The sequence below is a fragment of the Pleurodeles waltl genome, chromosome 12 (genome assembly GCF_031143425.1).
Source record: "Pleurodeles waltl isolate 20211129_DDA chromosome 12, aPleWal1.hap1.20221129, whole genome shotgun sequence".
NCBI classification, from domain to species: Eukaryota; Metazoa; Chordata; class Amphibia; order Caudata; family Salamandridae; genus Pleurodeles; species Pleurodeles waltl.
In genome coordinates, this window is record NC_090451.1 from 34,455,792 (window position 1) to 34,469,290 (window position 13,499).

The 13,499-nt window shown below is 45.3% G+C and overlaps 1 protein-coding gene across 2 annotated transcripts in view; it reads left to right on the forward strand.

Moving 5' to 3' along the window:
- Positions 1-13,499, forward strand: part of KCNN1 (potassium calcium-activated channel subfamily N member 1) — a 214,374-nt gene that overhangs the window by 171,790 nt on the left and 29,085 nt on the right. For both annotated transcript variants that reach the window (XM_069217046.1, XM_069217047.1), the window contains exon 7: positions 9,256-9,383. In XM_069217046.1, the coding sequence (XP_069073147.1) occupies positions 9,256-9,383 (128 nt within the window). The remainder of the gene's footprint in view (positions 1-9,255; positions 9,384-13,499) is intronic.

Consider the following 13,499-nt stretch of genomic DNA (forward strand, 5'->3'; position numbering starts at 1 on the left):
TCCATCTTTCTCTGGAAGAGGACCGGTCTCGGTTTGAAAAGAGGGCAGGGTTCCGCCAGCGGGTTTGCGCCAGCGCCACGAATAGCACATATTCGGTAATCCGGCGCACGGGCTGGCGCGTCTGTGCCAGGGACACCTTGTTAAGGGCAAGCCACAAACATGGACAGAGTGACTCATCTGTGATTCAGGCAGGAAGCAAATCACAATACTGAAATGTGGCACAAGACGCTGTTTATACACACAGGGTGGAGATTTGTGGAATGAAAACAGAGGACACAGAGAGCTCTGTCATTCCAAATACCAACAATAATATTTAAACAAAAAATAAAAAGGGCACAGTTTTTGGAAATCCTCAGTGCCTGACACTGTATAAAATGTAATAATACTAATAGTAATATAATGTATGTTTTATAGTGCTGCATATCACGCTTCTGCTACCTCCAGGCGCTTTAAATAAACTACGGAAATGAATCAGGGGAAGCACCTGCATCCACGCTTAGCCTCATCTCCTAGCCATCCCTCATTTCCAGGGCCACGAAGACAGTGGCACCTGTTCTACCCTCTCGTACCAGAAGACTAACAGATCAGTTGCAAAGACCAGCGGCAAGAAGCAAGTATGGACCTAAAACCATAGCGCCCAAGTGACCCCAGCATTGAAAGAGCTTAACTGGGTCTCGGTGGACTCAAGGATGGCTTTCCAAGTGCTCTACTCATCCAGAGAGCCCTTGGAAACAAGCCAGGGACCCAAGCACCCCTTGGTCTGACACATCTCATCGGGTCATCCAACAAGCCAATGTCCACGCGGACGGGCCTGGGCAGTTTAGAGTCCAAGACTCTGGAACTCTTTGGACCAGAACCTCATTAGATACTAGCCGCCTGGGCTTCAGGGCGCTTCTGGAGGACAGTCGGGGTGCGCCAGCCTTCGACCTGGTCTCTGGTGGTTCAAGGACAGTCATAAGAGAAGGAGCCCAGAGAGAGGCCTTGCCACCCAAATACTGCCTGGACTGTCGGCTGAAACACTCCATGCTGCCACATGGATGAAGAGGTAGATGGGGTTGTGGAACTTCTAAATACATATTAAAGTAGCCCTTCACTTTTCACCCCCCCTAAGTACCAACCCTACATTTGACCGATGGTGTCCCCATAGGCATTTGTGTCTTTCTGCCCGCTGACTCTGCAATCTCTGTCCACCCGGCTCTATGTGTCTTGCTGTGTCGCACTTGTTCTGTTTACTTTCTTGTTAACCCACGCTCTCTCCATGCACTGCTCCATGAGACTCCTCTCTGGCCCTTTCCTCCTCTGTCTCGCTGTTTCTAGTACTCTCCTATTCTCGCACTCCCTCCTTCATCTGCTGTTGCTACGCCTCTCCTCCTTGTTCTCACTTCACATCTCTCTGCCCTCTCTTCCTTTACTCCCCTGTATATGTTCATCTCTCCACTTCTCTACCTCTTCTTCACTTCTTCCTCCTAGTTCCTCTCTTACCTCTTGTATCCGTCTCTCCACTCTCTCCTTCTGTCCCACTCTGTCTCACTCTGTCCATCACTTCTCTTCCTCCCTCTCCTTTGCCACTTGAACTCTTTCTGTCTCTGCCGTCTCTATATTTTGTGCTTTCTCTCCTTCCCTCCCCCTCTCTCTCCCTTTTTCACCTCTTCTGCTGCCCAGCTCCCCTCGTTCCATCTTTCTTTCTCTCTCTCTCTACCTCTCTCTTTCCATCTAACCCCATACTTCCCTCCTCTCTTTCCACTCTTCAGTACTTCCGTTTTTTATGTTTTTCATGTTTTCACGCCTCAGTAGTCTCTTTCCTCCAGTGCTTAGTTTGTAAATAATAAGGTGCCGGTGCCCAAAGCCTTCCTCTTAAACACGCAGCTGCTGCAATTAAATGCACAAGCACAGAATACTGAGGCCTCTTTAATCCATTTACAGCCACTCCCTGCCCCTTCAGCTCACCCTTGCAGCTTTCTGCTTTCTCCCTGTGTGACGCTTTTTCGTTTTTCTCGTCTCCCACCTTTCCCATATGAGTCTTTTGCTCGCAGTAAACGCTTTAGGCAGAAACATAAGCACCACCCTCAAAAATAGGTACCATGCCCGCACCGGAAACCACCAGCTCAAATTAAGCACTGCCTTCCTCTACCTTTCTTCCTCCTTTTCCCATTTACCTCGAGCTCACCAGAGTCCTCAAGATAAAGATAAAGAATCCAAAAACATTCTCAATTACTCTGATTTCCTAAATAAGCATTTATTGTTCCTACTCAATGTAACTACACACACATACTGGGGTCTGGTTCCAGGAGGGAATCAGTCATGTTTAGAAAGATAACAAGAGGTTAATATCCAAATGGAGTGCGAAAACAAGCCAGTTTTTAAGATTTTGAAACACAGGCAGTTTTTACTCTATTAACAGCACAAACAAACAAAAAAGACGCATTTACAAACCAATAGGTCTTGCCCTTCGGACATATTGCTCTTTCAGTGGTGTTTGTCACTGACGTGCAGCATCAGCACAAAAGACATTTTGCTGATGCTGTGCAGCATTGGAAAATCTAAAAAAGTGTACGATTCTGCAGCCGTTGCTGGAGGGCGCGTCACCTTGTAGGCTTGCCCATGCGTGATAATGTATGTGTACGCAGTACGCAGTACGCAGGAACCTTGCAAGCATGCGCGTGCCTACGAAATGACACGGTACTATTTTCTTTATTTACTGATCCAAAGTGGATAAAAAAATACATTGGACTAGACCAGAAGTTCTTCTTGGTAGGTGGAGTGTAATGCAGCAATTTGCCATCATAAAATGAACATAAAAATGAGACTGGAGTGGTGGGTGAAGCAAAGGAGGAGGGTACCAGTGAGGAGTGTTTGGGAGCAACAGAGGTGCTTGAGGCCTGGCAGCAGAGGGCAAAACAAAAATCCAGATGAAGCAGTGGAGGGGCCGGGGGGTGACGGGGGGCAACGGGGACCATGCAGGGCGGAGTGTGTTTGGGTGAGGGAAGAAGCACATGAGGCAGAGAGCTAGAAAACGCCCGCACTCACGTGGTGAGCTTGATGAAAAAGAAAAAAGTAATTCCTAGAATTGAGCAGCGGAAGGATACAAGTCATCCACTCAAAAGAATTGTGAAGATGCTCTGCGCCAGGGGAGGGACAATCAGAAAAAGTTTATTGTGAAGTGCTCTGAAGCCTACGGGCCGAGTCCGCGCTATATTAGGTCGCAAAATTAAATAAATAAGGGTCAAACAGAAGAAAGGGGGGGAAAAAATATGTCAGACAAAACAAAGCCATTGAATAAAAACAAGCAAATGACATTGATATCAGAGGCTAAAAAATCAGAAGCGGCGGGCTGAACCAAAGCCCGCTGTACGGGTTTGGTACAGTCCATAATAGGCTTCGGCGAGACCTACAAGGTGTGTGACTCTAACTACCCAAATCTGGGAGGTGTGCTCGCCCGCAGTCTGCAGCCTTGCTGAATGTCTTCTTCTAAGAGGCTTTTCATCTTTGCTTCTCGAGAGTGGGAGGGGACGTCTCGCGCCGGATTCCTCTTCAGACAGATACCGAGAACGCATACATATTCACCAGAGGAGAGGATTTCAAAGGTCTGCTGTCCTGGGCGCCCAGAAGCGGCACCAGGCGCTGCCTGAAGGTGCTTTGCAGGTGTTTCCGGGCTCGGTAGTTCCTACAGACCAGAAAACCTGCGCAGACAATCGGCGATGTTCCACCATCCTCCCCTGGAGGGCGCGCTGGCCCCACGCACCGCTTTCTCTCATTAAACTAACGCTGGAAGTGACCGGGTGTAATGTGAACGCGCCGGAAGAGTGAAGGGTAGAAACCTGCCCCTCCCCCGCCGGCTCCCATGCTTCCTGGTTGGTCTTGCAAAAAACCTCCAGACCAGCTTCCTGTTCCCCCTAAGACAGTGCTTTTTTTGCAGTTTTATGTAATGCAAACTAGACTTGAGGGCATTAGAGCTCTTTACATGACCACCATCACACAAGGACACAGTATTTTTTCTTGTTTTTTTTGTAGGCACTCGGAGAATTTGGCCCAGATTCACAAAGATTTGCATGTAGTGAAGTTACGAGTGCGGAGTCTCCCAACTCGGGTGGAATCTCCGCTCTGAAAACTGCAGTGAAGAGACTCCGCCCGAGTTCGGAGACTCCTCACTTGTAACTTTACTACACGCTGAGACTCCGCACGTACTTTACTACATGTAAATACCTTTCTGAGACTCAGCACTTGTAACTTTACTACACGTAAGTACCTTTCTGAGACTCCGCCCTTGTAAGTTTACTACACGTAAATACCTTTTGGAGACTCCTCACTTGTAACTTTACTACATGTAAATACCTTTCTGAGACTCCACACATAAATACCTTTCTGAGACTCCACACGTAAATACCTTTCTGAGACTCCGCACTTACTACACGTAAGTACCTTTCGGAGACTCCACACTTGTAACTTTACTACATGTAAATACCGTTCTGAGACTCCGCCCTTGTAAGTTTACTACACGTAAATACCTTTTGGAGACTCCTCACTTGTAACTTTACTACACGTAAATACCTTTCTGAGACTCCGCACTTGTAAGTTTACTACACTTAAATACCTTTCTGAGACTCCGCACTTGTAACTTTACTACACTTAAATACCTTTCTGAGACGCCACACTTGTAACTTTACTACAAGTAAGTAAATACCTTTCTGAGACTCTGCACTTGTAACTTTACTACACTTAAATACCTTTCTGAGACTCCACACTTGTAACTTTACTACACGTAAGTACCTTTCTGAGACTCCGCACTTGTAACTTTACTACACTTAAATACCTTTCTGAGACTCGGCACTTACAACTTTACTACACGTAAGTACCTTTCTGAGACTCCGCACTTGTAACTTTACTGCACGTAAATACCTTTCTGTGACTCCGCACTTGTAACTTTACTACACTTAAATACCTTTCTGAGACTCCACACTTGTAACTTTACTACACGTAAGTACCTTTCTGAGACTCCGCACTTGTAACTTTACTACACTTAAATACCTTTCTGAGACTCTGCACTTGTAACTTTACTACACGTAAATACCTTTCTGAGACTCCGCACTTGTAAGTTTACTACGCGTAAATACCTTTCTGTGACTCCGCAATTGTACCTTTCTGAGACTCCGCACTTGTAACTTTACTACACATATATACCTTTCTGAGACTTCGCACTTGTAAGTTTACTACACGTAAATAACTTTCTGAGATTCCGCACTCGAGGTGGAATTGCTGCACTGAGAACCACATTGTGGAGATTCCGCCGCGGGTTAGGAGACTCCGCACTTGTAACTTTACTACACGTAAATACCTTTGTGAATCGGGCCCTAGGTGATTTGCCCAGAGTCAAAGGATGTTGAGCCGAGTAGAAAGTTGAGAGCTCCATCTGTTTTACCACATCTTGTTGGAATGGAGTTGATCCAGATTTCAGACGCCTGTCCTTACTCTGGCCAAGTGGTAGTTTTAATCAGCAACCACAGGTGGAGCTCCCAATGGTGCAGCAGGTGCATGGGCACCGGGACCCAGAGGTCGGAGGGCCCCAGTGAACCCTGATTATTGCTGTATTTTAGAATTCCATTCAAGGGGCCTATTCTCTTCCTTGCAGTAGAGTCCATGACACACGGGCTGTGCTACTGTTAGCAGCGCACAAAATGTGGCTTTCTTCTTGCCGTAGCTCATCATCAGACTCCAGGTTGTTCCACCTGAAGCCTTTATGAAGCACATGCCTCGGCAGAGCAGTCCGCAAGTAGTTCACCTGTTATGTGACCAACTGGCTGCAGCAGATGGAAACTGACTCCTGTCTTTCAAGGTCAGTCACCTTCACTCAGGAGCAGTCGCGGCTTGCGGCTATCAGAAGGGGTGGGGTGGCGCGCGGGGTGGAGGGATAAATACAAATTAAATTAAAAATAATGATAAGAAAAACACTTACTTCCATTGCTGCCGCGCCGCTTCTCTGTCCCTTGTTGCTCCAGGCTGCAGGCACAGGCTCCCAGCCTGCCCTTCGACCAATCCTGATGCTGCTCAGAGCTCCTAGGCAGACTGGGAGCCTGTGCTGTGCAGGCTCTCTCCTGTGTTGCTGGGCTGGAGAGAGCCCTGTGCGCATGTGTGTTTGGCCGGCCTGAGACGGCCTGCCAAACACACATGCGACCTAAGGGGGAATGCTGTGCACTCCTCCTCACTGCTCGTCACCCCATGGCCCTTCACCTTTTATTAAAAAACGATAATAAACACAGTTTATTATCGTTTTTGGTAAAAGGTTTGCAGCTGCTGCTGTTGGTGTGGGGGGCGACGCTCCTCCACCCTAATGGAGGAGCCGCCCCTGCCCAGGAGTACCCCAGCCTCTGTTTCGGCCCTTGCTCTCTCAGACATGCATGTCAAACAACTTGGAGTTTTAGTAATTAACTCTGGAATCCTGTACCGCCAATGTGTACACAATACAGAACACCTCGCTCAAAGCAGAGGTCAAAGTGGGCAGGACCTGTGGGGCACAGCGCGTCCATACTTTTTAAATTTAATTAAAACAGTTCCCCTACTTTTTGTTAAAAGACAACAGTCCTGAAACAATTTCGATAGCTCAGTTGAAATGGAAGGGTGGGGGTTTCCTGTGCCAGGAAGCAGAGGGAGGGACAGATAGCAAAACAAGAAACAAGTCTTCTCGCCAGGGTGCCGGCTGCCTTAGAGAAGTGTAGATGTGTGCAGTTAGTTAATCTTCAAATGCAAAGGGTGCTTGTAAGCAGGTATAGGGTTCAGTTGTTGGAATTCACTTGAAGCTTCCTGACGACGATGCTCTATTCTTTTGGAGAGGTATTGTAAGGGTGTTGCCAGCCGGGCTGTGAAGTGTGTGCTTTTAATGGACAGCTACAAAAAATGTTTGCACTGGGTACAGTCTGAATATTACAGAAATATGTTTTGAAAGCACTTTTTACCTTTAACCTAAATATTTGTGTGGGCTTTTTGGCAGCTTATCTTCTATACTGTGTGCAATGCAACTTTAGATCAATGATTTATAGTATTTTCTGTCACAGGCTGGGGCCGCATAGCACTAACCTTACACAAGGCGCGATTCCCCACCTCACCAACTGGGATTCAATCCTGTGTCTCTCGTTAAACACGGACCTCACTAGTAGTCACATTAACAGAGGTTCCATAACGTAAAATAGTGCAGTTCCCATAGATTAAATTAACTGGCATTTATTATTTTTCCATTTAAGGTGTGCATTATTTTATATGAAGTTACCAGGAATTGAAAGACAAACAAAATAGTTACAAAATATTTTGTTCTTTCTAGCCACACCTTTGACCCTGCCCTGTCGTGCACTGACCCCACCGCATTGCCCTCAGGATCACAGTTCCTATACATTTTTTAATTCACTTCGACCGTTGTCTTAAATATATCTCTCACCTCAGTCAAAATATATATTTTCTTTTCGAGACTAGATGGCAGACCACCATTTAAAATTCAATCTATCCAAAAAATTAGTTTGTCATTTTCCTAGTCAGCACTTCCGTTCTTGTTCTTTAACATACATCGAGTGACACCAACCATCATTGACTGGACCAACTCGTTGGCAAAAAACAATCTTGGGGCACAAACCCACACAAAGGCCCTCATTATGAATCGGGCGGTCCATGGACCGCCAGACTCACGGAGGTGGAAATGCCACGGTGGAAACGCTGCCACCGCCAGGCTCCCGCCACCAGGCAGCCTGGCAGTCTCGCCGTTTCAGATCCGACAGCGCGGATTATGACTCCCATTCCGCCAGCCTTTTCCTGGCAGTTTACACCCCTGGGGGCCCCTGCACTGCCCATGCATTTGGCATGGGCGATGCAGGGGCCCCCATGCACAGCCCCCTCGTGCATTTCACTGCCTGAATTACGGGCAGTGAAATGCACAATGGGTGCTACTGCACCAGCCGCACTGCCATATTGACGCCGGCTCTATTTGGAGCCGGCACCAATGTAAAGACCCAGCGGGAACATCATCATAGGGCCAGCGGGTGCTCCGTCGACCGTCAGCGAAATTCCTGAATTGTATTCTTTCAGCTGTGATTACTCAGTGGGGATCGGTGATTTTTCCTAAACCATATCTCAAGGCTCTTTCTTGTCCAATCACTGGTGCTGTCAAGGGCTGTCCGTGACAACTCTCTCCTGACGGACTTTCCAATGTGCATCACGCCCCTTTGAAAGCAGTGCCCGTGCTGAAGCACACCTCTTCTCTGGGCCCAAAACACATGCCCATATTTCACCCGCACTTCTAACTCATATTTTCCATAGACTTCATTGTAACTCAATGCTGTATTCAGTCTGAAGTTTCTTTATCTAAGGGACCCATGTTCCTTTGAAAAATACCTGCCCTGATCTCTTTGGACCTGTGGGTTGTCCCTTGTGTGTTCTAAAATAAGAGCTCTTTCTGTCCCTTGCTGTGGTTGGTTCCATTTTTCATGGTATTCGCTGCAAGCATCATCTTCTTTGGTTTAGTGTATCGGTTTTCGTGTAATTGATTTATTCTCTTGTAACTTACCGCTTCCTTTGCAAAGCAAATGTGAAATATTTTATTTGTATGTTACTTTGCACTGTCTTTGTATAGCAGACTCGACTTTCATGCCATGACCACAATATATAAAATTCCATAAATAATAAACAAAAGAAGTTGGAGGGATGTTGCCCACCACAAAGTTTGTGAAGAGTTTTTCACACTTTTTTTTAATGCAAGGTACCACTGTCTGGAGTCTCTTGGAAACTCAGATGAAAGAACATAAAATGCCTCCTCCTGAACCTCCCGACATAGGACTCCCTTACTTAATCCTGGCTAATCACCGCTGCCCAAATATCTTCATCTTCTCACGAGCTTTCAGTGCCACGCAGTCCTGTCACATCGCTGCCCGTTCGTTGGAACAGTGTGGGTTCAGATCCGGTTAGCCAGGCTCAGGGCGCATGGTCCCCCAAGGGGATGCCAGTTCGCCCACCATCAAGCAGCCATTAGCCATACTGCAGCAGTTGGGAAAGTTGAGTGCCCCTGGTGTCACAACTTGCTTAGAACTGGGGAAATGTCCTTCCTAAAGTGGATGGATTGGTGCTTGCAGGTGTTACAGACACACACAAGATAAACTGATGGTATTTTAATCATGCAATCAATGCTCTGTTTACTGTTTATAGTCCATTAAAAGAATGATCAATCATATGGCACAGTTAGGTGAAAAGCAACTTCTCTGTCTTTTTTTTCTGTCACTGCAGGTAAAAAACGCCGCCGCCAATGTACTCAGGGAAACATGGCTCATCTACAAACACACCAAGCTGGTCAAGAAAACCGACCACTCGAAAGTGCGCAAACACCAGCGCAAGTTCCTACAAGCCATCCATCAGTAAGTGCTACCACCCAGTACTGTCCAATACCTCCAGCCCTCATTCCTGCCAACCCCACTCCTGAAACTGCACCATCCCCAGCCCCTCATAGGGGAAATGACCCACGAGTAGGGGGGGGGGCACACACGCTCCTCTTACAAGGAAAGTCTCCTGAATGTGGACACAATTTGCCTGTCCCTGCACAGACCATGTCAGGTTGGAGCAGCTCACCTTGAGCTGTTTATATCTGTTTTATCCTTCGGTTTCACTTCAGCTTTGGGCAAGTTTGAGACTTCAGGTCTTGGACACAATCTTCAAATGGTGCTGATGTCACTGTAGCTTGAAAAGGGGAGGGGCCTAACTGGGGCAATCTTAGCCTTAAGATGTGGCAGTAATAGGAGACTTGTGCGGCTGATGGTGCTGGGGGGCTCCGCCTGCACCAGCAACCACCAGACTCTGCCCCACAACTAGTAACCTGCATGCAGCCCATGGCGCTCCACCTGTGTAGCTTTCCAGAAGCGTTTTTGGATTGTGTGCAGCACCGCACATCGTCTGCTACACTGCGGGTGGTGCAACTGTTTCCAAAGGCTTTAAAAGCGTCTAAGTAGGGTTCACACCTCGTGAACCCCCTTTGTTCCCACTCCCCTCCCTTTTATATCCCTACCCATGAGCGTGTAAGAGCATTACTAGTCCCTGGTGAAGGAAGACGACTTGAGCTATATTCAGTCATCCAAACCCTAAGTATTATTCTGAGGTGTTCCCAAACCTCCCATGATAGGCACCGTGGACACCATGAGTAAAGCTTGGCCTTTTGAGTATCATCAACCCTCTTGGCACGTTATGGGTTCCACTCATAATCTGGTTGTACGCGATGTCACCTGCGAAAATATGTTTTGAATCCAACATTTTAAATATCTGAGAAATCGGTGTCGTGTAAGCTGGCCGTCAGCACGAATATGTTCACGTTCTCCATTTAAAAATTACCTCTACGGTGGACAAAGTGGCGATGTTTTCTTCCGCAAACTTCGTGAAGTTGAATTATAGAATGGTCACTCTTCCTCAATAGATTTTACTTCAATGTTACTCTGATCGTAAAACCACGACTGGAAAATTCTAATTTATCTTTTGCAAGCAAAAAATAAGAAATTTGTTACGTAAAAGAGAGGCTCCTCCTGCTGATAGGTTATTTTGTGGTCTTTTGTTACACCCAGGTGAAATCATCTTGAAAGTCTCAATATCATGAGATGTTAGCTGAAGCAGAAAACAAAATTAATAATGTAAAAAAAATCAGAATTCAAAATTATTATTAATCAAAATTTATCCCAGGAGTTTGAGCACCCGTCCCGTACTCTGTACCATTTAAGAGGAGATGTGGCTATAAAACATATATCTGTAAGAATATCCAACTCTTCCTATTAGGCATACAAAATATGTTTTTTTTTTTTCTTCTAAAGAATGCACAAAATGAACTACTTGCAAAGCAGGAACAAAACGCTTAAACATGGTAAAGAATGTGTGTTTCAGTGTTACCCTTCTATATCCTAGGGAACCACTGCAAGTTGCATTTTCCTCCTCGTGTTTATCTCTTGATGCAGTATTCTTCCTTCAAATAAGTATCAAATGTTATCTAAGATGAAACAAAGCGTCACAGCCAGCATTACTGATAATGGCCAAGAAGGGAGGTATTAATTAAAAGAAAAGAGACACTGGCCACCACAAAAAATCAAGTAAATATATTCTATTGCAGAACAATAGAAGACTAAGATATTGAAATATTTTCATTTATCTTAGAGGTGGCAAATCTACTCTTAGATTAGTTTAGACTTTGTTCAAGTCAGATTTAAGGCTAAATATGAAAAAAATTTGATTTAAACTCATAATGATATGACCCAGGTGCTTACTGTCTAATGCCAGAGGTCTCTAGTGTTTGTGAAGCTCTTCAGCTGAGCGTGATTTCTAATGTCTATATTTTTCAGTACAGATTATTGAAATAATATTGTCTAATATGTATTACCCGTCTGATTTATAAATTTGATTTGCTAAATCATGCTCTCTATTCGCTTTTGATCTCTCAATCCCCACAAAATTAGAGACAACTTTAAGTGCAATCTGAAAATGAAACAGAATATGGTTCATATTATTCTTGGCCAGAGCGGGCATTGAGATAGAAAATCTGGAATTATGTGAGATTGTTAAAAGTCATTGGCGTCAACTTGGCAAATTATTGGAGACCCAGATGGTGTTCTTCCTGCACAAGTGGCAATTCTCGGATGCCAATGTGTCCTCCTGATACATGGAATTTTTTTATTATGTCCCTGGTTTTCAAGAAATAAGCTACTGTATTAGAGGAATCGTAGTATTTATTTTCTTTTAAGTGGAACATTTCACCAAGAGCTTGCGCAATACTGGTTTGTGATGGGAAGGTCCAAGCCTAGAGTGTGGTGCCCCAGTGCCATTGAGAAATGGTGACCCTAACTCCATCTGCAAGGATGCTATCTTGTAACATAGCTTTTCTTCCTTGGAAACAATTCTTTACGATGACATTGTTTACTCCTCTAGGCTCTCATCCTTTAAGTGTGCCCACGCACTTTCTCTGTAAGCTTTTAACTATACAGGCCCCCGCCACCTTCCACTGCAATTAGGACATTTGAGAAGCTGCAAATATTTTCCTCCCAAAAGTCAGAGGTGTTTTCAAACTCTTCACCTGCTCCGCCAACTTTGCAAAGATTGGAAAGTTTAAATTGTAAGAAAAAAATCTTGCAAACGAGATATTGCAGGAAAACATCACCATAAACACACACTGTGTTGGAGAAATCACACACATAAAAAAAGAAGTTGCTACAAAATTCTTTTGCAAAAAACTTTTTTTCTGCAACAATCCTAGGCCTACAGACAAAGCTTTTGAAAGTGAAAGTTTACAAAACGTTGCTACTTTCTCAAAGTGAAATTTTAATAAAACGTTGAGGGTGGGATTTATGTTTGATCGCCTGGGTGTGATACATTCACAAACAGACATGTCGTCAGCTGTTTCTCTCCTCTAAGTTACTCTCTTTGTGAGGGAAAAGAAACTTGGCTGGTGACGTTTGAAGAGTTATATCAGTCTAAATAGCTTTCAGTTAATTTGTGGCACTCTTTAGACCTTTCTTCCTTTAATGTGTAGCCTTCTCAGTGGGTCTTCACACTGCAAATGTGGTCTTTCTGAAGATTTCGTGCCACAGCACTCATTTGTATCCTTCCAGAGACAAGATGGCCGCTATGAAGTGCTCAAAAGTCAGTGATCAGTAACAGGGGTGGAGCATCATGCTCACAGCAGATATCACGCCCATCATGGCTGTGCCCTTTGAATTGTTGTCACTGGGGTCGTATGAGTAATACCCCACTGACAGTGGAGGAGACCGCCTTACACAAACTTTTTACAACTAGATTTCCTAGGCCTGCATCCCTTCTCCTAAATGAGCGCTTGTCCTCTTTTCTGTGCGGTGCACACCCCTTGGTGGTGTCGGCGCTGTATAACTCCTTGTCTAGCAGACACCCGCACACTCATCCGCACTCAGACTCTTCCTTTGCTGCTCATTGACTCATGCAACGCCCTTCCTTGCTGTTGTGCATTTTTTTTAAAGAAACCATGCCTTGTCTACTTTCTTTAAAACCCAAGCGCCAGGGTTTACGCTGGTGTGTTTACAGCATCAAACTCTGTATCTAACTGGCAAGTATCCACCGAAATAGCAAGAGAGACGTCAGAGTTTGGAGCACACTGTAGTCACCGCGGGTCACAGCACAGGCAGCTGTAGCAGGGGTTTGGGGCACAAGGCTTTATTGCATTAATAACATTAGACAAACTGGATCAATGTAAGCAAAGGGCTAGAAAGGGTTCAAATCCTCCTCAGCCAATCAGAACGCACCACCCTCCGTCCCCCCTCACACCTTCCCCTTTGGTCTAACTTTACTAAACAAATACTAACAGTTGCACTTGGTTTGCGAGATGGTGAGCATGTGTGTCGGTTACCATCATGTAGCGGTTGTTGCTCCATTGGCTGTATGGTAACTAGGAAGAGCAGAGCTCCCAAAATCATAAAAATGTTACTAGACCTGCAGGTCGAGTAACTTAAATAATCTACTCGACCTAACTTTAATGT